This window comes from Macaca thibetana, chromosome 4, assembly GCF_024542745.1.
Source record: "Macaca thibetana thibetana isolate TM-01 chromosome 4, ASM2454274v1, whole genome shotgun sequence".
Lineage (NCBI taxonomy): Eukaryota > Metazoa > Chordata > Mammalia > Primates > Cercopithecidae > Macaca > Macaca thibetana.
Window position 1 is genome coordinate 37,909,635 of NC_065581.1, and position 17,421 is coordinate 37,927,055.

The 17,421-nt window shown below is 48.1% G+C and overlaps 1 protein-coding gene and 1 long non-coding RNA gene across 2 annotated transcripts in view; both read left to right on the top strand.

Moving 5' to 3' along the window:
- Positions 1–17,421, top strand: part of LOC126952843 (uncharacterized) — a 195,649-nt gene that overhangs the window by 48,456 nt on the left and 129,772 nt on the right. The gene's annotated exons all lie outside the window — the stretch shown is intronic.
- Positions 689–1,201, top strand: LOC126952830 (60S ribosomal protein L12-like). Its single transcript, XM_050787904.1, has one exon. It carries the CDS (start codon positions 704–706, stop codon positions 1,199–1,201), a length of 498 nt encoding a protein of 165 aa, XP_050643861.1. The 5' UTR covers positions 689–703.

A 17,421-nucleotide genomic window follows, 5' to 3' on the forward strand; every position in this document is an offset into this window, starting at 1 on the left:
AAAAAAAAAAAACAAAAAACCTAGGCAGGGTGGTAGGAGTTGGGGTTAAATGACCTTCCATTTTCTAAGATTCTAAAATTCGGCTACATTTATTAAACAACCTAAAAGTCCATCAGTAGGGTCCTGGCTATATAAATTGAGGTCTATCTTTAGAGTAGAATAATATTCATCTGAAATATGTATCTAGGATGTTCTTTACATACTGATATAGAATGATCTACAAGACATACTAAGTGAGAAAAGTAAGGTTCATACATGTGCCATGGGCCAACCTTTGAATTTTTTTTTTTTTTTTTTTTTGAGACAGAGTCTCACTCTGTCGCCCAGGCTGGAGGGCAGTGGCGTGATCTTGGCTCACTGCAACCTCTGCCTCCCGGGTTCAAGCAATTCTCCTGCCTCAGTCTCTTGAGTAGCTGGATACAGGCATGTGCCACCACGCCCTGCTAATTTTTTTTGTATATTTAGTAGACATGGGGTTTCACCATATTGGCCAGGCTGGTCTCGAACTCCGGACCTTGTGATCCGCCTGCCTCTGCCTCCCAAAGTGCTGGGATAACAGGCATGAGCCACCCCACCCAGCCAACCTTTGAATTTTTTAAGAGGGGTCTAGTGGGCTTTTCGGCTCTCAGCTCAGAGGAGGCCAAGGTGCAACTTTCTTTGGCCGTCCAGAATCTGGGTTCATCCGACAACAGCCGCCTCCACCATGCGGCCAAAGTGTGACCCCAACGAGATCAAAGTCGTATACCTGAGGTGCACTATGGGTGAAGTTGGCGCCACGTCTGCACTGGCCCCCAAGATCGGCCCCCTGGGCCTGTCTCCAAAAAAGGCTGGTGATGACATTGCCAAGGCAACGGGTGACTGGAATGGCCTGAGGATTACGGTGAAACTGACCATTCAGAACAGACAGGCCCAGATTGAGGTGGTGCCTTCTGCCTCCACCCTGATCATCAAAGCCCTCAAGGAACCACCAAGAGACAGAAAGAAACAGGAAAACATTCAACATAGTGGGCATGTCACTTTTGATGAGATCATCAACATTCCTCGACAGATGCGGCACCGACCTTTAGCCAGAGAACTCACTGGAACCATTAAAGAAATCCTGGGGACTGCCCAGTCTGTGGGCTGTAATGTTGATGGCTGCCACCCTCATGACATCATAGATGACATCAACAGTGGTGCTGTGGAATGCCCAGTTAGTTAAGAAGCACAAAGGAAAATATTTCAATAAAGGATCATTTGACAAACAAAAAAAAGAGGTCTAGTGAGTATGAATACACACACACACGCACACACACACACATGCATGTTTTTACTGGCATAATCTAATGTCCCTGGGCCACATGGGTTGCCTTTGAGAGGGGAAGCAGCTAGGAAACAAGTCTGCAAAAGAAATTGTATCTTACATACCCTCCTGTGCCCTTAGAATTTTAACTGTGTGAGTGGATTGCCTATTCAAAATAAAATGAAAATAAAACTAAAAGAAACTGTTTTGAAAGAAATTAAGGCTGGGGGTGGTAGCTCACCCCTGTAATCCCAGCACTTTGGGAGGTTGAGATGGGTGGATCACCTGAGGTCAGGAGTTTGAGACCAGCCTGGGCAACATGGTGAAACCCCGTCTCTACTAAAAATACAAAAGTAGCCGGGCGTGGTGGCGGGCGCCTGTAATCCCAGGTAGTTGGGAGGCTGAGGCAGGAGAATTGCTTGAACCCAGGAGGCGGAGGTTGCAATGAGCTGAGATCGCGTCATTGCACTCCAGTCTGGGCAACAAGAGGGAAACTCCATCTCAAAAAAAAAAAGAAAGAAAGAAAACAAAGAAAGGAAAGGAAAAGAAAAGAAAAGACACCTCCCTAGTTCAGCACGTGGCCCCGTCATGCATTTCTTTCCCAGTACCCACCTCTCTCCATTGAATCAGGCCTGTGATGAGTCTCCACCTCAGAGGGGCCTCCCCAGAGAGCTTCTATGGCATTCCCACCTCCCTAAGGCCTGCAGCATAACCGGCTCCCAGGTGAGGCGGATGAGGCTGGTCATGGACCACCCTTTGCATAGGGAGGGTCTAGAGCTCTGAATGCTCTGTGATGAGGCTCATGGGTTAAGCATCATCAGGTCTGGAGAAGCTGCCCTGGTCCAGGAAGGAGGAGGAGTTGCAACAGTGGAGGTTCTGCCAGAAAGCGAAGCACGTCTCTCCCTGATCTGACCTGGGCCCCTCAGCCCCAGGTGTCCATCCCCACCCACCACTGTCCTGGGGGCAGCACAGACTGGCTTCCCCAGCCGCCTCCACTGAAGAAAGGCCCAGACAGTAGTGGGACAAAACGGCGCCCCATGAGGGCCCAGTGGGTTAGTGGGGATTGCGGGCTGGGATGCGGTGGCCTGCACTGCACAAGAGCAGCCGGCCTAGACTTCACAGCTAAAGAAACTCCTTTCCTCTTTCTCACAGGCTAACGGTGGCTCGTGGCTGCGGGCCATCAGCCCTCCCTGAAAATTCAGAAGCCAAACCAAACCTCCTTCAGCCAACAAAACCAGACAGCGTCTGACACAGCCTCTTTCTCTCTGTAAAAAGCAGACGTCTTGGATCCAGGTATGGCAGGACCACCTGCTCTGGAGGAAGGCCAGTGGCCCTCCAGTGGGGGTCTCCTCACCCACCCAGGACGAGAACTGATCTGAGAACCTGGAAATCAGGTTGCTAACACCTCCACCGCACCCCTCGGCCCAGGGGACAAGGTAGTTTTCCAGGCCACACACGTAGGTTTCCCTGATGAGGCATTTTTCTGTATGACAAAACTCTGCTCTTGGCCACTGCCAGAGAGAAATGAATGCGGAGTGTGGTGTGAGAGAAGCCAGCAGCTTTGCTCCCCTCAGGGCTGCCACCACCCCTGGCTGGAGCAGGTGGGGGCCTACAGTGACCACTGGAGGGGTGCCAGGAAAGGGACCCCTCCCCCTACATCGTCGCCACATACCTGTGACCATACCTGAAATTGCACCACGCACACTCATTCTTGGAGGATGAGAAATTGCATCTCTTAAAATGTTTCCACCCACAGGAGAGGTAATACATTAAGCTGTTATCAGTCATCTACACCTTAATGTGAATTAGTTGATCAGTCTTGGAATGCTACACCTGGAATGAGGCCTAGTCCAGCCCCCTTTTTACAAGTCAGGAAGCCCAGAGTGGGAGGTGACTGACTTAAGGTAAGGCAGCAAGGTGGTGACCAGGCCAAGGGCAGGAAGAGCCCAGAGGGATGTATGGTAAACAGGTGACTGGGGGATGAGGGAAACCTCAATGTGATTGAGACGAGTGGGGGCACCGTCCAGCATTCATTCCACAGACTAACACACAGCCGTACCAAGGTATCCCCCAAGAGAAGGGCCGCTCCACGCCCTGCCCCACCCTTGAGCATAAAATGCCTTTGAAGTCTCCTGTTTTATCTTAAAGTTCATTCACATGCAACATTCTACTCCCTAATATATAGTAATTTGTTTTCACATCAACGTGATTGTGAGATTGATTGAGTGAGATACCACTTTCCGTTTACCAGAAAGGCTGAGATCAAAGTTTGTGGTTCTGGGGCCGGGACTGGGATGGCTGCGACGGGAACGTAGAGACCTCTCACTGCATGCCCTTCCCTATCTCTTTAAATTTTCTGCCACCTGCAAACATTACCTAGTCAAAAAATTAATAAAATACTTAAAAATATGAGTTGGTTAGGGCATGGGAAAATAGGCATTCTTGTTCTGACGGGAGGTGGTGCAGACAGAAACTTCGTATGTCCGACAATAGTGATATTTATCCAAATATTAAACAGGCACACCTTTTACCCAATGATATCTGGTCTGGTCTAGGATCTTCGCCCACAGCTGGGGGAAATGACACTCAAGCCTGAATTTCACCGCTGCATGATCTGTGCTGATCCTGAGAGGCTGCCTGAGCATCTAACCGTCTTTGAAGACCTTACTGACGCTGAACAAAGACCAGAAGCTAGACTTCCTGTCTGACGATTTTCTCCGACCACCTTTTTTTTTTTTTTTTGAGACAGAGTCTTGCTCTGTCTCCCAGGCTGGAGTACAGTGACACAATTTTGGCTCACTGCAACCTCCGCCTCCAAGGTTCAAGCAATTCTCGTGCCTCAGCCTCCCGAGTAGGTGGGACTACAGGCACGTGCCACCACACCCAACTAATTTTTATGTTTTTAGTATAAACAGGGTTTTGCCATGTTGGCCAGGCTTGTCTTGAACTCCTGACCTCAGGTGATCCGCCCACCTCGGCCTTTCAAAGTGCTGGGATTACAGGCCTGAGCCACCACGCCCAGTCACTGACCAGCTTTTGAAGAATCGTTTGGCATATAATAGCTAAATAACAACTGTGTGTGGCTCCCCTGTAATCCCAGCACTTTGGGAGACTGAGATGGGAGGATTGCTTGAGGCCAGGAGTTCCAGACCAGCCTCGGCAACATAGCAAGACCCCGTCTCTACAAAAAAAAATTTAAAACTTAGCTGGGCGTGGTGGCATGCACCTGTAGTCCCAGCTATTCAGGAAGCTGAGGTGAGAGGATCACTTGAGCCCAGGAGGTCGAGGCTGCAGTGAGCCATGATTGCGCCACTGCACTCACCCTAGGCGACAGATTGAGATCTTGTAGCAAAAAAAGACAAAAACAACCGATGCCTACAGAGTGCTCGATTCGTGCCCGGCTCTGTTACATAGACTAAACCCTTTCAGTTTTCACAACTTCATGAATTAACTACTATTATCATCAGCCATGTGTGATAGATGAGAATATTAGGGCCTATTAGTGCTAACCTTGCCCAAGGTCACATGTGCTAACCCAGCAAGTGGCAGAGAGTGGATTAATACCAGGGCCCGTGCTCTAAACCGCTGCACTACACTGCTTCTCTGCACAGTGGATGGCACAGGCATGCATATTAACTACCATTTATTAAATACCTCTTATTTGCTAAGCCACTGTGCAAGTTATTTTGCAGTGTTTCATACAAGGCCATCTCTATAGCCAGTCCCGTGTTGATTGCAGAATGGGGGTGGGGAGTGCCACTGAGGAAACTGAAGAAAACAGAAGACACCATTCCCACCTTTAAGAAGCTGACAATAGGCCGGGCGCGGTGGCTCAAGCCTGTAATCCCAGCACTTTGGGAGGCCGAGACGGGTGGATCACAAGGTCAGGAGATCGAGACCATCCTGGCTAACACGGTGAAACCCCATCTCTACTAAAAAATGCAAAAAAACTAGCCGGGCGGGTTGGCGGGCGCCTGTAGTCCCAGCTACTCGGGAGGCTGAGGTAGGAGAATGGCGTAAACCTGGGAGGCGGAGCTTGCAGTGAGCTGAGATCCGGCCACTGCACCCCAGCCTGGGCGACAGAGCAAGACTCCGTCTCAAAAAAAAAAAAAAAAAAAAAAAAGAGGCTGACAATATGTGGCCAAACGCGGTGGCTCACGCCTCTAATCCCAGCACTTTGGGAGACCGAGGCGGGCTGATCACCTGAGATCAGGAGTTCAAGACAAGCCTGGCCAACATGGTGAAACCCCATCTCTACTAAAAATCCAAGAATTAGCCGGGCATGGTGGTGCTACTTGGAAGGCTGAAGCAGGAGAATCATTTGAACCTGGGAGGCAGAGGTTGCAGTGAGCCGAGATCGCGCCACTGCAGTCCAGCCTGGGTAACGGAGCAAGACTCCATCCAGAAGAAAAAAAAAAAAGTTGACAATATGTGTAAGACAACAACAAGCTTTCCATTTGTGCAACACTTCACAGTTTTCAAAGTCCTTTCATTATCTCATTTAATCTTCTTCACAATCCTGCCAAATAATTTTCATGATCTCTGCTCCAGAATGAGGAAACCAAAGCCTTCCAAGTCACAAGGGTCTGCCTCCAAGATCATCTAACCAGCCAGGGAAGAGCTGGAACTTGACCTCAGGTCTCATGATTCCCCCGCACCAAGGACGTATGGCACACTGCCAAGACAGCCCAGCTCAGTGGTTTGCAACCTGCCCCAGCCTAAAGACCCCTTGTTCCCTTTGGAAGTGACCGCAGCCTTGCAAATGAGAGAAGCTGTTATTTTGGGCTTTGGTCAACGGGGAAAATTCATTGTGACAAAAAACAATCAGGCCTTCAGCACAGCTGAAAAGGAGTAGCACAGTTACGCATCAGACATTACTTACACAGTTGGCAGATAGTATTTGGCGTTCAAATAGACATAGAGTTTCTTGGAATAATTCTGCAGCCCACAGGCAGGTAACAACTGGCTGGGCCTGTACTACCAGAGTAATTCAGAGAAGGCGCCATGTCTAAAATCTGTTTTCTTGACCAGGGCATGGGAGTAGAGGGGTATGGGGGGAATTTAAATTCAATGAGGTTGGCAAAAATCAGGACTGAAGAAATAGTGGGAGCAAAGGAGCTTGGATGAGGGAGACAATTGTGTGGGGGAGACCCAAAGGGTATATGGGTGTATGTGTATTCCTTTTGCAGAGAAGGATTGATTCTAGATGCCCAATGGCCATTTGAACAGTTAGAGTAAGAGGGGGACTGGGAGTGGAGAGAGTGGTCTAAAGATGAGATAATGCTAGTTAAAATCCCTTATTTGATGCCTTTGGGTCAGATGTGTTTTGTAATATAAGTCTTTTGGATTTTAGAAAAGCAACACAGTGCCACACCACATATTTTGCAATGCCCATAGCAGAATCTGGGATGGCACTTTTTTTTTTTTTTGAGACGGAGTCTATTTTGCAATGCCATTCTCCAGCAGCCTCCGGAGTAGCTGGGACTCTGGGATGGTATTTCAATAAGCCAGGATACTTTAAACCACCGCGCCCGGCAAAATACTTTAAACAAATACTTTAATATTCCTTCAAAAAAGTACATGGAAAATTTTGGGTGCTGTGGCTCAAGCCTGTAATCCCAGCACTTTGGGAGGCCGAGGCAGGCAGATCACCTGAGGTCAGAGGTTCAAGACCAGCCTAGCCAACATGGTGAAACCCCATCTCTACAAAAATACAAAAATTAGCCAGGCATGATGGCGAGTGCCTATAATCCCAGCTACTCAGGAGGCTGAGGCAGGAGAATCACTTAAACCCAGGAGGCGAAGGTTGCAGTGAGCCGAGATTATGCCATTGCACTCCAGCCTGGGTGACAGAGTAAGACTCTGTCTCAAAACAAACAAACAAACAAAACTCAGGTTTTGTTGCCAAATGTGTTTTGTTTTGTTTTCAGAGCTTTTAGGTGTTTGGAGTTGTAGATAAGATATTGTGAACTTAAAACTTAAATAAATGTTACTTTTGGCTTGTTTGCATTCTAAGCTGATCGACATGCATTATCTCATTTAATCCTATGTCAACACTATGAGATTATTATTCTCAATTACCAGTGGAGAGAACTGAGGATAAGAGATGTTGAGTGACTTGCCCAAAGTCACTCAGCTGGTCAAGGGAAGAGTGGGGACTAGATCCCAAGTCCCTGAGATTCCAAAGTAAATTATATCTGCTTAGGGAGAAGCCCATTCTGCCAACCTTACAATTTTGTCTAGGTCAACCACTCTTACGGAGTAAAATTATCCATCAAGGAACAAAGAGAGCAACTGAAGTCCAAGCTTGTGGTAGTGAGTTCTCACCTATCACTTTTAAGTATTTTGGATGGCCGCCCTCTGCACCATACCGTTTTCCAGTGCACCATGTCCCAGCTGAACAAAACAGGCAGCCACTCCATGCCCTGAGCCTGTAAAGATGCCTGGTGGTCGCTAAGCTTTCACTTCCCAGAATCTGCTCAAGGCAGTGTAGTGCAGCAGTTAAGCACATGGATGTTAAAGTATAAAGGACACATCCCAGCTCTGCAACTCACCAGCTGTGCAACCGTGCGAGACATTACACGTCTCAGGGCTTTGGTTCCCTTACCTCTAAAATAGGGTATTGGCTGGGCATGGTGACTCATGCCTGTACCCCCAGCACTTTGGGAGGCTGAGGCAGGTGGATCACGAGGTCAAGAGTTTGAGACCAGCCTGGTCAAGATGGTGAGACTCTGTCTCTACTAAAAAGACAAAAATTAGCCAGGCATGGTGGTGGGTGCCTATAATCCCAGCTACTCAGGAAGCTGAGAAAGAGAATCACTTGAACCCGGGAGGCAGAGGTTGCCGTGAGCTGAGACAGCGCCGCTGCACTCCAGCCTGGGCAACAGAGTGAGACTTTGTCTCAAAAAAAAATAGGGTATTAATAACACCTGCTTTATTGCTGTTGTGAAGATTAAGTGAATGAATATACATTAAGTCCTGAGAAAAAAGCTGTCCTAGAATAAGCACTTGATGTTGTTCCTATGAAAAAGTCTTTTCTGCGCCCAACAAACCACTCCCTTCTCTACTCTGCACATTGGCCTTCAGAGCTCTTGTACCACCTTTCCCCCACTTACATGTCTGCTTCGACACCCAGGATAGAGTGCAGTGGCGTGATCATGCTCACTGCAGTCTCAACCTCTTGGGCTAAAGTGATCCTCTCACCTTAGCCTCCTGAGTAGCTGAGACTACAGGTGCACACCACTCCACCTGGCTAATTTTTTTTTATTTTTTGCAGAGACAAGGTCTCCCTGTATTGTCCAGGCTGCTCTCTAACTCCTGGGCTCAAGCAATCCTCAGGCCTCAGCCTCCCAAAGTGTTGGGATTACAGGCCTAAACCATGACACCCAGCCTGTTACCTGTTTCTTGCTAATAAACTAACATCTTGTGAGGAGGAGTTGTGCTGTACTCAGTTCTGTCCCAGCACTCAACACAATGCCCGGCACATCATAGGCACTCATTAAATGCTGAATGAATGAATGAATGAATGGGTTATGCCTGCAAATGTTATAATTTTATTATGGAGAAAGTCATCAATTTGAAAATAAACAATATGATTCTCATTTTCCACAAGCATATCATAAAATCCTATTTCTTGTAAAGCTGTAGGAAAGGGGGTTGGCAAAAATCACATAAGTTGCAATCCCAAGACACCGTGGAGTTGACGGTATGCTGGGTGATGGGTTGTGCCCATGTGAAAAATAGCTGCAGTGCACATGCCAGCCACGGGACAGTCAGTGCCTCTGGGAGTCTGGAGATGGGAGAGGGCAGAACAATATGAAATGAGTCACAAATGTGCATGTCATCCTTGCTCAAGGTAAAATAGGACTCTTGGGTAATAATAGGAACCATATCACAAGGCAACACGAGCCAACTGCATGCCTTTGAGTAATGGGCACAGCCATGGGTGTGGGGTTCAGAGGATGGAAAGCCCCCTTCCCCAGGATGCTTTCTTCCTCAATTGCTTTCTTCCAAATCAAAATCTCATGTGAAGCCAGTGGTTCACACCTGTAAACCCAGCATTTTGGGAGGCCAATTTGGGCACAATCGCTTGAGCTCAGGAGTTCGAGACCAGCCTGGGCAACATGGTGAAACTCCATCTCTACGAAAAATACAAAAAATTAGCTGGGAGTGGTGGTGCGTGCCTGTGGTCCCAGCTACTCAGGAAGCTGAGGTGGATCGCTTGAGCCTGGGAGGCGGAGGTTGCGGTGAGCCAAAATTGTGCCACTTCACGCCAGCCTGGGTGACAGAGTGAGACCCCATCTCAAAAAACAAAAAACAACTCATGTGGTTGGTGGTACACAACTGTAGAACTGTAGTCCTAACTACTTGGGAGGCTCAGGAGGGAGAACTGCTTGAGACCAGTTCAAGCAAAACCTTGTCTAAAAAAGGAAAAACAGGCTGGGTGTGGTGGCTCACACCTGTAATCCCAGCACTCTGGGAGGCTGAGGTGGGCAGATCACCTGAGTCAGGAGTTCGAGACCAGCCTGGCCAACATGGTGAAACTCTGTCTCTACTAAAAATACAAAAATAGCCAGGGATGGTGCACAACTGTTATCCCAGCTACTTGGGAGGCTGAGGCAGGAGAATTGCTTGAACCCAGGAGGCGGAGACTGTGGTAAGCCGAGATTGCGCCATTGTACTCTAGTCTGGGTGACAGAGCAAGACTCTGTCTCAAAATAAAAAAAAGAAAGAAAAGAAAGACTGGGCACAGTGGCTCATGCCTTGTAATCCCAACACTTTGGGAGGCCGAGGCAGGCAGATCACGATGTCAGGAGATCAAGACCATCCCGGTCAACATGGGGAAACCCTATCTTTACTAAAAATACAAAAACTAGCTGGGCTTGGTAGCATGTGCCTGTAGTCCCAGCTATTCGGGGGATTGAGGCAGGAGAATTGCTTGAACCCAGGAGGCAGAGGCAGAGGCTGCAGTGAGTCGAGATCAGGCCACTGCACTCCAGCCTGGGCGACGCAGCAAGACTCGGCCTCAAAAAGAAAAAGAAAAAGAAAAAAAAAAAATCTCATGTGGGTGCATCTGATCAGTGGAACTTAGGTCACCTGCTTACATGTTAGTTGCAAGGACATCTGGGAAGGTCAATTTCTGGCCTTTATTTTGGGGAAGTGGGATTTATGATGTGGGAAAAACCCAAAATAGGAAAGTTGATCAAAAAATGCTGGTGACTATAGGCACGGCAAATGCCCCCTACATATGGTTTAGGATTTTTTCTCATAAATACAGAATGATACTAATTTAATCATTCTCTGAACCTCCAGAGCCTAGCTCAGTGCCTGGCAAACAGCAGGAACTCAAAGGAAAGGAAGAGGGAGGAGAGAGAGATTGCACATTTACATGCTGCGTTACCAAGGCAGGTTGAATGAAGACTTGCTGTTTGGGTACCTAAGACTTCCAAGGCCCCTTAGGAATTTAAAGGAAGGGGACTCCCTTGCACACACATGCTTAAGTCACACCTGTAAGCGCTGGTGTGCAGCGTCCGGACCACATGAAGCATTCGGTGTGTCCTGAGTAGTCGTCCACTTTCTCTGTAGCCCACCTGTTGGCTTACTGTCACTCAGGCTGTCACTGAATCTCCTCCCCTCCCCAGTCCCAGAAGAGGTTTTACTAGTCTCTGAAGGCCAATCTAAAACAGTTGTTGCAAAGGCAATGCCAGAGGCCTCCCAGGGTGATGACTATGTTGACAAAGATCACTGGCACCTAAATTCAAGCAGGTCTGTGAAACTCTGTCTTGTTTTTTTTTTTTTTTTTTTTTTTTTTGAGGCAGTGCCTTGCTCTGTTGCCCAGGCTATAGTGCAGTGGTGCAATCTCGGCTCACTGCAAGCTCCGCCTCCCAGGTTCACGCCATTCTCCTGCCTCAGCCTCCCGAATAACTGGGACTACAGGCACCCACCACCATGCCTGGCTAATTTTTTTGTATTTTTAGTAGAGACAGGGTTTCACTGTGTTAGCCAAGATGTTCTCAATCTCCCGACCTCGTGATCCACCCACCTCGGCCTCCCAAAGTACTGGGATTACAGGCGTGAGCCACTGGACCCGGCCTGATTCGTTCTTCATGGTCAAGGTGGGCCATGACAATGATTACATGGGTCCTGCTTCTTTAAAGTTTATATTGTAGTTTAATTGGTGAGCACACACACGCTTAAATGATGAGGCAGCTCTCTGGGTGCCAAATGAAGTAGGAAAAAGTAAATGCTCCCAAGGTTTAGGGAAGACCAGGCTGGCAAAGGTGAGCTGATGAGAAAAGGTGCTGGAAAGACGGGGGCTGTTAAGGGAAGAAGTAACTAGAGTATTGACATGGGGGCTGTGGCAAACCTGCATTCTTCCCTAACCCTTCCAAACCAGGTCAGATCCCAGTAGCATCACTACGGTACCCTTCATATCAAGGCTGAATTTCATTTTGGTGGTTATCTGATCCGGTATCTGCCTCCTCCATTTTACAAAGATCTTGCCATTGTGCCCCAGGACAGCCATAGGTGGGCAGAGGCCGGTGAGGACCAGGTCAGGGCGAGGCTGCAGGGAGGGAGAGGCTGAGCCGATCACAAAGACAGTCTGCCGCTTTCTTTCTCCCCCTCCCCCAGGGAGGAGCAGCTGATGCGTTTCAGGAGTGTTCCAATCCAATTAGTGCCCTCCCTCCCCTCCACGGTGGGCCAAGCCACCACTCCCTTCCCCGAGGTGGAGACTGGGTGGGGAGGGGGTGCTGAGGAGGTCTGAACATCCTGACCCAGCTCCTCGTGGCAGCACAGCTGGCTCGCTGCTACTGAGCTCAAGGCTGCTATGACAGCGCTCGTTTCCAGGCGACTGTTCTGGGGAATGCTCTGTTTTGGCAACCAGAGGGCCCCCGGGTAAGGGGGGCCCGCAGGACGCCGCGTCATTTGCATGGCAACCTCCTCCCTCCCCGAGCTGCGCGCTGCTCTGCGGCAGGCGGGCAGCCTGGCCCGGCCGCCCCTGCCCCTCGCCCTCCGCCCAGGCCAGCCCTGCGGCTCCTGCGCGGCGCTGTCACCGCCTTCTCCACACCGGGAGGCGGAGGCTGCACGCAGAGCTAGGGCATTTCCGGAAAGGCTGGTGCCCTAGGGAAGTGGGGAAATGATGCTTGGGGACAAAACACTGAAATGGGGGGAGGGGAAATGAAATAAAATCTTTTCCAAGCCAGAGTCAAAGTCACATGGCTTGGTAGCATCAAAATGCATTCTGGATAGCAGGGTTGGCTAAGAAATGTTTATTTAGGTGAACCCACAGCTAAGCCCTAGGAGATACTCAGAAAATTTCTTTTGGATCATTACATTGCATGTGTGTGTGAATTTGGGAATGGGAAAAAATATTTCTTACCTAGGGAAATAAGGCAGTGATATTCTTAGGAAATATTTTCAAATACTTGCAAGGGGGACTTGGTGACATTGTATTTTCTGAATTTGTTGGAAGAAACCGAAAGAGAAAATAGACTCCTGGGAGCCTCCCTTCTCTCCTGCATATATCCACCCCACCCAAACCACACACACCAGCACAAGTCCGTAATGCCAACTGGGATACCAGGGCTGTGACATGTGGACCGACATTAACTGCCCAAGGACACATGCCCTGGGCTGGAACCTGAGAGGGGGTTGGGCTGGGGCAGGTCACCCCAGCTGAGCGATCACATTTCCCTGGCAGCTGTCCAAGGGGCAGCTCCCAGCTGCACCTGTTTGTGGGGTGATTTGCTTTTATCAGGATTGACACAGCAGCAGGGCCAAGGAATAGCAAAGTAATAAATAAATGAGAGAGAGAGGGGAAAAACAATTTAAAAAGGCCGGAGCCACCGAGGCGAGGCAAAAATGCTGAGGTCTTTTTTTGCTTGTATGTCAGCGCATTCAATCCAGTTTCCCCACCCCTGAAATCTCTGAGGATCACAGAGCAGGCTTGGCATGGGAACTCTGGGTCTTAAAGAGATAGAATTGCAGAATCAGAAGCACCTTAAGATCCTTTTGTGCCAGGCGTCCCTAACCAGCAGATCTCAAGGTTACTTGCTACCCTCACCTGCCCCTACTGTTTGTCAGGAACCTCAGCAGGAAGGGAGTTTCTTCCTCTCTCTGCCAACTTTAGCATCAGGGAAATAGAATGATTAAAGTGGAGGGTCTGGAGTTTGTCAAACCTAGGATCAAATCCTGGCTCTGTCTAGCTGTGTGATTTGGGGTATATTAACTAACTACTCTGAGCCTCAATTCCTCTCCAGAAAAATGGAGAAAATATTTTTCCTTTTTTGTTTTGTTTTGTTTTTGAGACAGTCTCATTCTGTCGGCCAGGCTGGCATGCAGTGGTGTGATCTCAGCTCACCGCAACCTCTGCCTCCCAAGTTCAAGCAATCCTTGTGCCTCAGCCTCCAGAATAGCTGGGATTACAGGCGTTCACCACCACACCTGGCTAATTTTTTTGTATTTCTAGCTGAGACAGGGTTTCACTAAGTGGCGTAATCTCGGCTCAGTGCAACCTCTGCCTCCCGAGTTCAAGAAATTCTCCTGCCTCAGCCTCCTGAGTTGCTGGGATTATAGGTGCCTGCCACCACACCCAGCTAATTGTTGTATTTTTAGTAGAGGCGGTGTTTTACCACGTTGGCCAGTCTGGTCTCAAACTCCTGACCTCAAGTAATCCGCCCACCTCAGCTTCCCAAAGTGCTAGGCTCCAAGGCATGAGCCACCTCACCCAGCCTCCTTTGGCTTTCTTTCCAAGATTTGAAAAAAATGTAATACAAAACAAAAAACAAAACAAAACAAATCTGTGGAATCTTATCTATTCCAGAAATGAGAGAGGGGAAGCAAGAGCCTGACGCTGTCTTTGTTCCGCAAACAGGGCCAAAGGTTGCCTCTTGGTTTTTCCAGCCTTGTTGTCACTCTTCAGGGGGCCGCAAGCTGACTCACCTCTGCTCTAACACAATATGATACAGTAAGTCGGATGTAAACAAACCTGTTCACCAGAAGCCACCTGACCAAGCCCAGAGATAAAATGCACTTGTAAAAATTACTAGCAATAAAGTCACTGCCATGTTTCAAACATGGAGGCAGGTCTCCAGGGGCAGGCTAGTGTATCAGCTATAAATATGGTTTCTGCTCAGACCACTCAGTTCTAACCCCAGCCATGACACCTACCAGTCATAAGCCTGCATCAGGTTATTTTACCTTCAGGAGCTTTGCTTTTCTTATCAGTAAGATGGGGGCAAGAATACCCCATCAGCTTGTTGTGAGGACCAAATGCATGAAAAGCATGTAGTAAGAGCCTCACAGGGAGAAAATGCTTGATCATGTTAGCACATGGGATCATTACTGTTAGATGAATGAGGCTAGGGACTGTCATATTCATCTCTATATCCCCAGATCCTCAAAGCCTGGGATTTGGTAGAGTACAGTAATGTTTGATGAATGAATGAATGAATGAATGCCAAGGCCCCTGCCCAAAAGAAGTTAAAAATCTACTAGGGAAATGTAAGACGTCGACTGTGCATGCCACTCACATGTGGGAGACAGCAGAGGGTTAAAAGCCATTCTGCCAGTCCCCAGGCCCCAGAGGAGGCAGTCCCTTTGATCCTTCAGTTTCATCTATCCAGGATGCTTTCAAGAGAGGAAAACAGGAAGTATCCCTGATAGCCCCGGCTTGCTCTTTTTTTTTTTTTTTTTTTTTTTTTTTAAATGATGGAGAGTAGGAGGAGGATGGTCCTTTGGGTCACATTTTGTCAGGAAATCAGCCTCCTTCCTTTCAAATGCTGGTGCTTCCAAGAGGGCAGATAAATAGCTTCTTGCTCAATGCAAAGAGAAAGATGTGGTCCAGGGTAACGGGTTAGGGTTCCTTAGTTGACCACATTACTGTAACCAGATTGCAGATGGTTCCAGAGTATGTCATCCTTTGCTTTCATTCATTCACTCACTCACTGTTGACTAAGTGCCTGGCCCCGGGCTGGACCCTGGGGTTATGGCTCAGTGTCTAATGTCCAGCATATAAACAGACCAAAAGATAAAGGACAGTGAGATCAGAGAAGGTGGAGTGAACACAGAAAAGTAAGAACTCTAAAGGAGAAAACAGCAACAGGTATGAGAAAGAGGTTATAGAAGACCGAAACAAAAAAAGAAAACAAGAAAAAACCCGGAGAAGGATAAATGTATAGGAAAGAAAAAAAGCAAGTTTATAAGAATTTGTAGCCAAGGCAATAAAAGCCTCATAATAGAGGTCCATGCAGGAGAAAGCCATAAGCTCCAGGGACACACAAGGATGACAGCGTGGATAGAGGCAGGAAGGAAAATAATGACTTAAGACTGCAGATCTGATGCTAACCTAGCCAGTCCCAAAAAGAGAGCATTTGCTAATCCCTAGTGTGCTAAAGTCATATTTAAATGTTTAATTTGTTAATAAATTCAGTTATAGTGATACATTTGCCAATGATGGACATTGGTTACATGGGTGGATCCTTTTGTCAACATTACACAGTTAAGATTTCTGCATTTCAAGGTACGTAAATTTCACTAGAAGGGGAAAAAAAAGACTATAAGAAATAACCAGGTTGTCCAGGCATGATGGCTTATGCCTGTAATTCCAGCACTTTGGGAGGCCAAGACAGGAGGATCACTTGAGGCCAAGAGTTTGAGACCAGCCGGGCCAACATGGCGAAACCCCATGTCTATTAAAAATACAAAAATTAGCTGAGTGCGGTGGCACGCGCTTGCAGTCCCAACTACTCAGAAGGCTGAGGCACAAGAATCACTGGAACCTGGGAGTTGGAGGAGGCAGTGAGCCGAGATCGCGCCACTGCATTCCAACCTGGGTGACAGAGTGAGATTCTGTCTCAAAAATAATAATAATAATAAAATAACCAGGCTGGGTGTGGTGGCAGGTGCCTATAATTCCAACACTTTGAGAAGCCAAGGTGGGAGGATCACTGGAGGCCAAGAGGTTGAGACCAGCCTGGTCAACAAAGCAAGCCCTTCCCACCGCATATAGAAGAAAAGAAATAACCATTGAGTGGGTGAGGTGGTGGAGGTAGAGATGAAACAAGAAAGAATGTTGATGATGGCTGAATTTGAGGGATCTATACATGGGGGTTCATTATATTGTTCTGTTGACTTTGAATTTATTTGAAATTTTCCGTAATAAAAGTTTCTCAAGTGCGTAATGTGTCACTGTTATCCTCAAGCAAATCTCTTTCATGTTATGAGGAAGTCAGCTGAGACATTATCTAATCCAGTGTTCCTGTTAGAGATGAGGAAGCTGAGGTGCACCTTGCCTTGTTCAAGGTGTTCTCAGATATCAAGTAGCAGAGCTGACGCTGGACTCTGAGGAAGAGCACCACCCTTTGACCTTTCCACCCTCCCCTGCTCATGGGAAGCCAGCTCAGAGCTGGTCTTTGACCGCAGATGGAATTTACCCCTTACCTTGGATTACCTTTCCAATCCCCAGGCCTAGGTCTTGATGTGCGGGGAAATTGAGTGGGATCGGGGAGTCTCATGGAGGCAAATCACTTTTCTCCTCACCATTTGGGTTCTCAAAGATAATCCTGAGTCTGAAGAAAGTCCATGAGGGGGTCCCCTAGCTCCCAATTCCAAAGGTAGGAAAGGAAACCCATACAATTCCACAAATATTTCCAGCAAGGAATCAAAACCGAAAGAAGAGTCCCAGCTCCTCAGCTAACAGAGGTGTTGCCTTAGCACAGTCAATTCACCTCTCTCACCTTGGTTTTCTCACTTGTAGTAAGGGAACGAAGATTTTGGTTCTATTTATCTTACAGGGTTGACGGGAGGATCCCAAGAGGTGCTGAGTGGGGAAGCACTTTGAAAAGTAAAAAGAGGGCTGGGCATGGTGGCTCACACCTGTAATCCCAGCACTTTGGGAGGCCAAGGCGGGTGGATCACCTGAGGTCAGGAGTTCAAGACCAGCCTGACCAACATGGAGAAACCCCGTCTCTACTAAAAATACAAAACTATCCAGGTGTGGAGGCACATGCCTGTAATCCCAGCCACTCAGGAGGCTGAGGCAGGAGAATTGCTTGAATCCAGGAGGCGGAGATTGCAGTGAGCCGAGATTGCACCATTGCACTCCAGCCTGGGCAACAAGAGCAAAACTCTGTCTAAAA

Coding starts and splice junctions, on each gene's coding strand:
- LOC126952830 (XM_050787904.1), top strand. CDS start 704: ATGCGGCCAAAGTGTGACCCCAACGAGATCAAAGTCGTATACCTGAGG.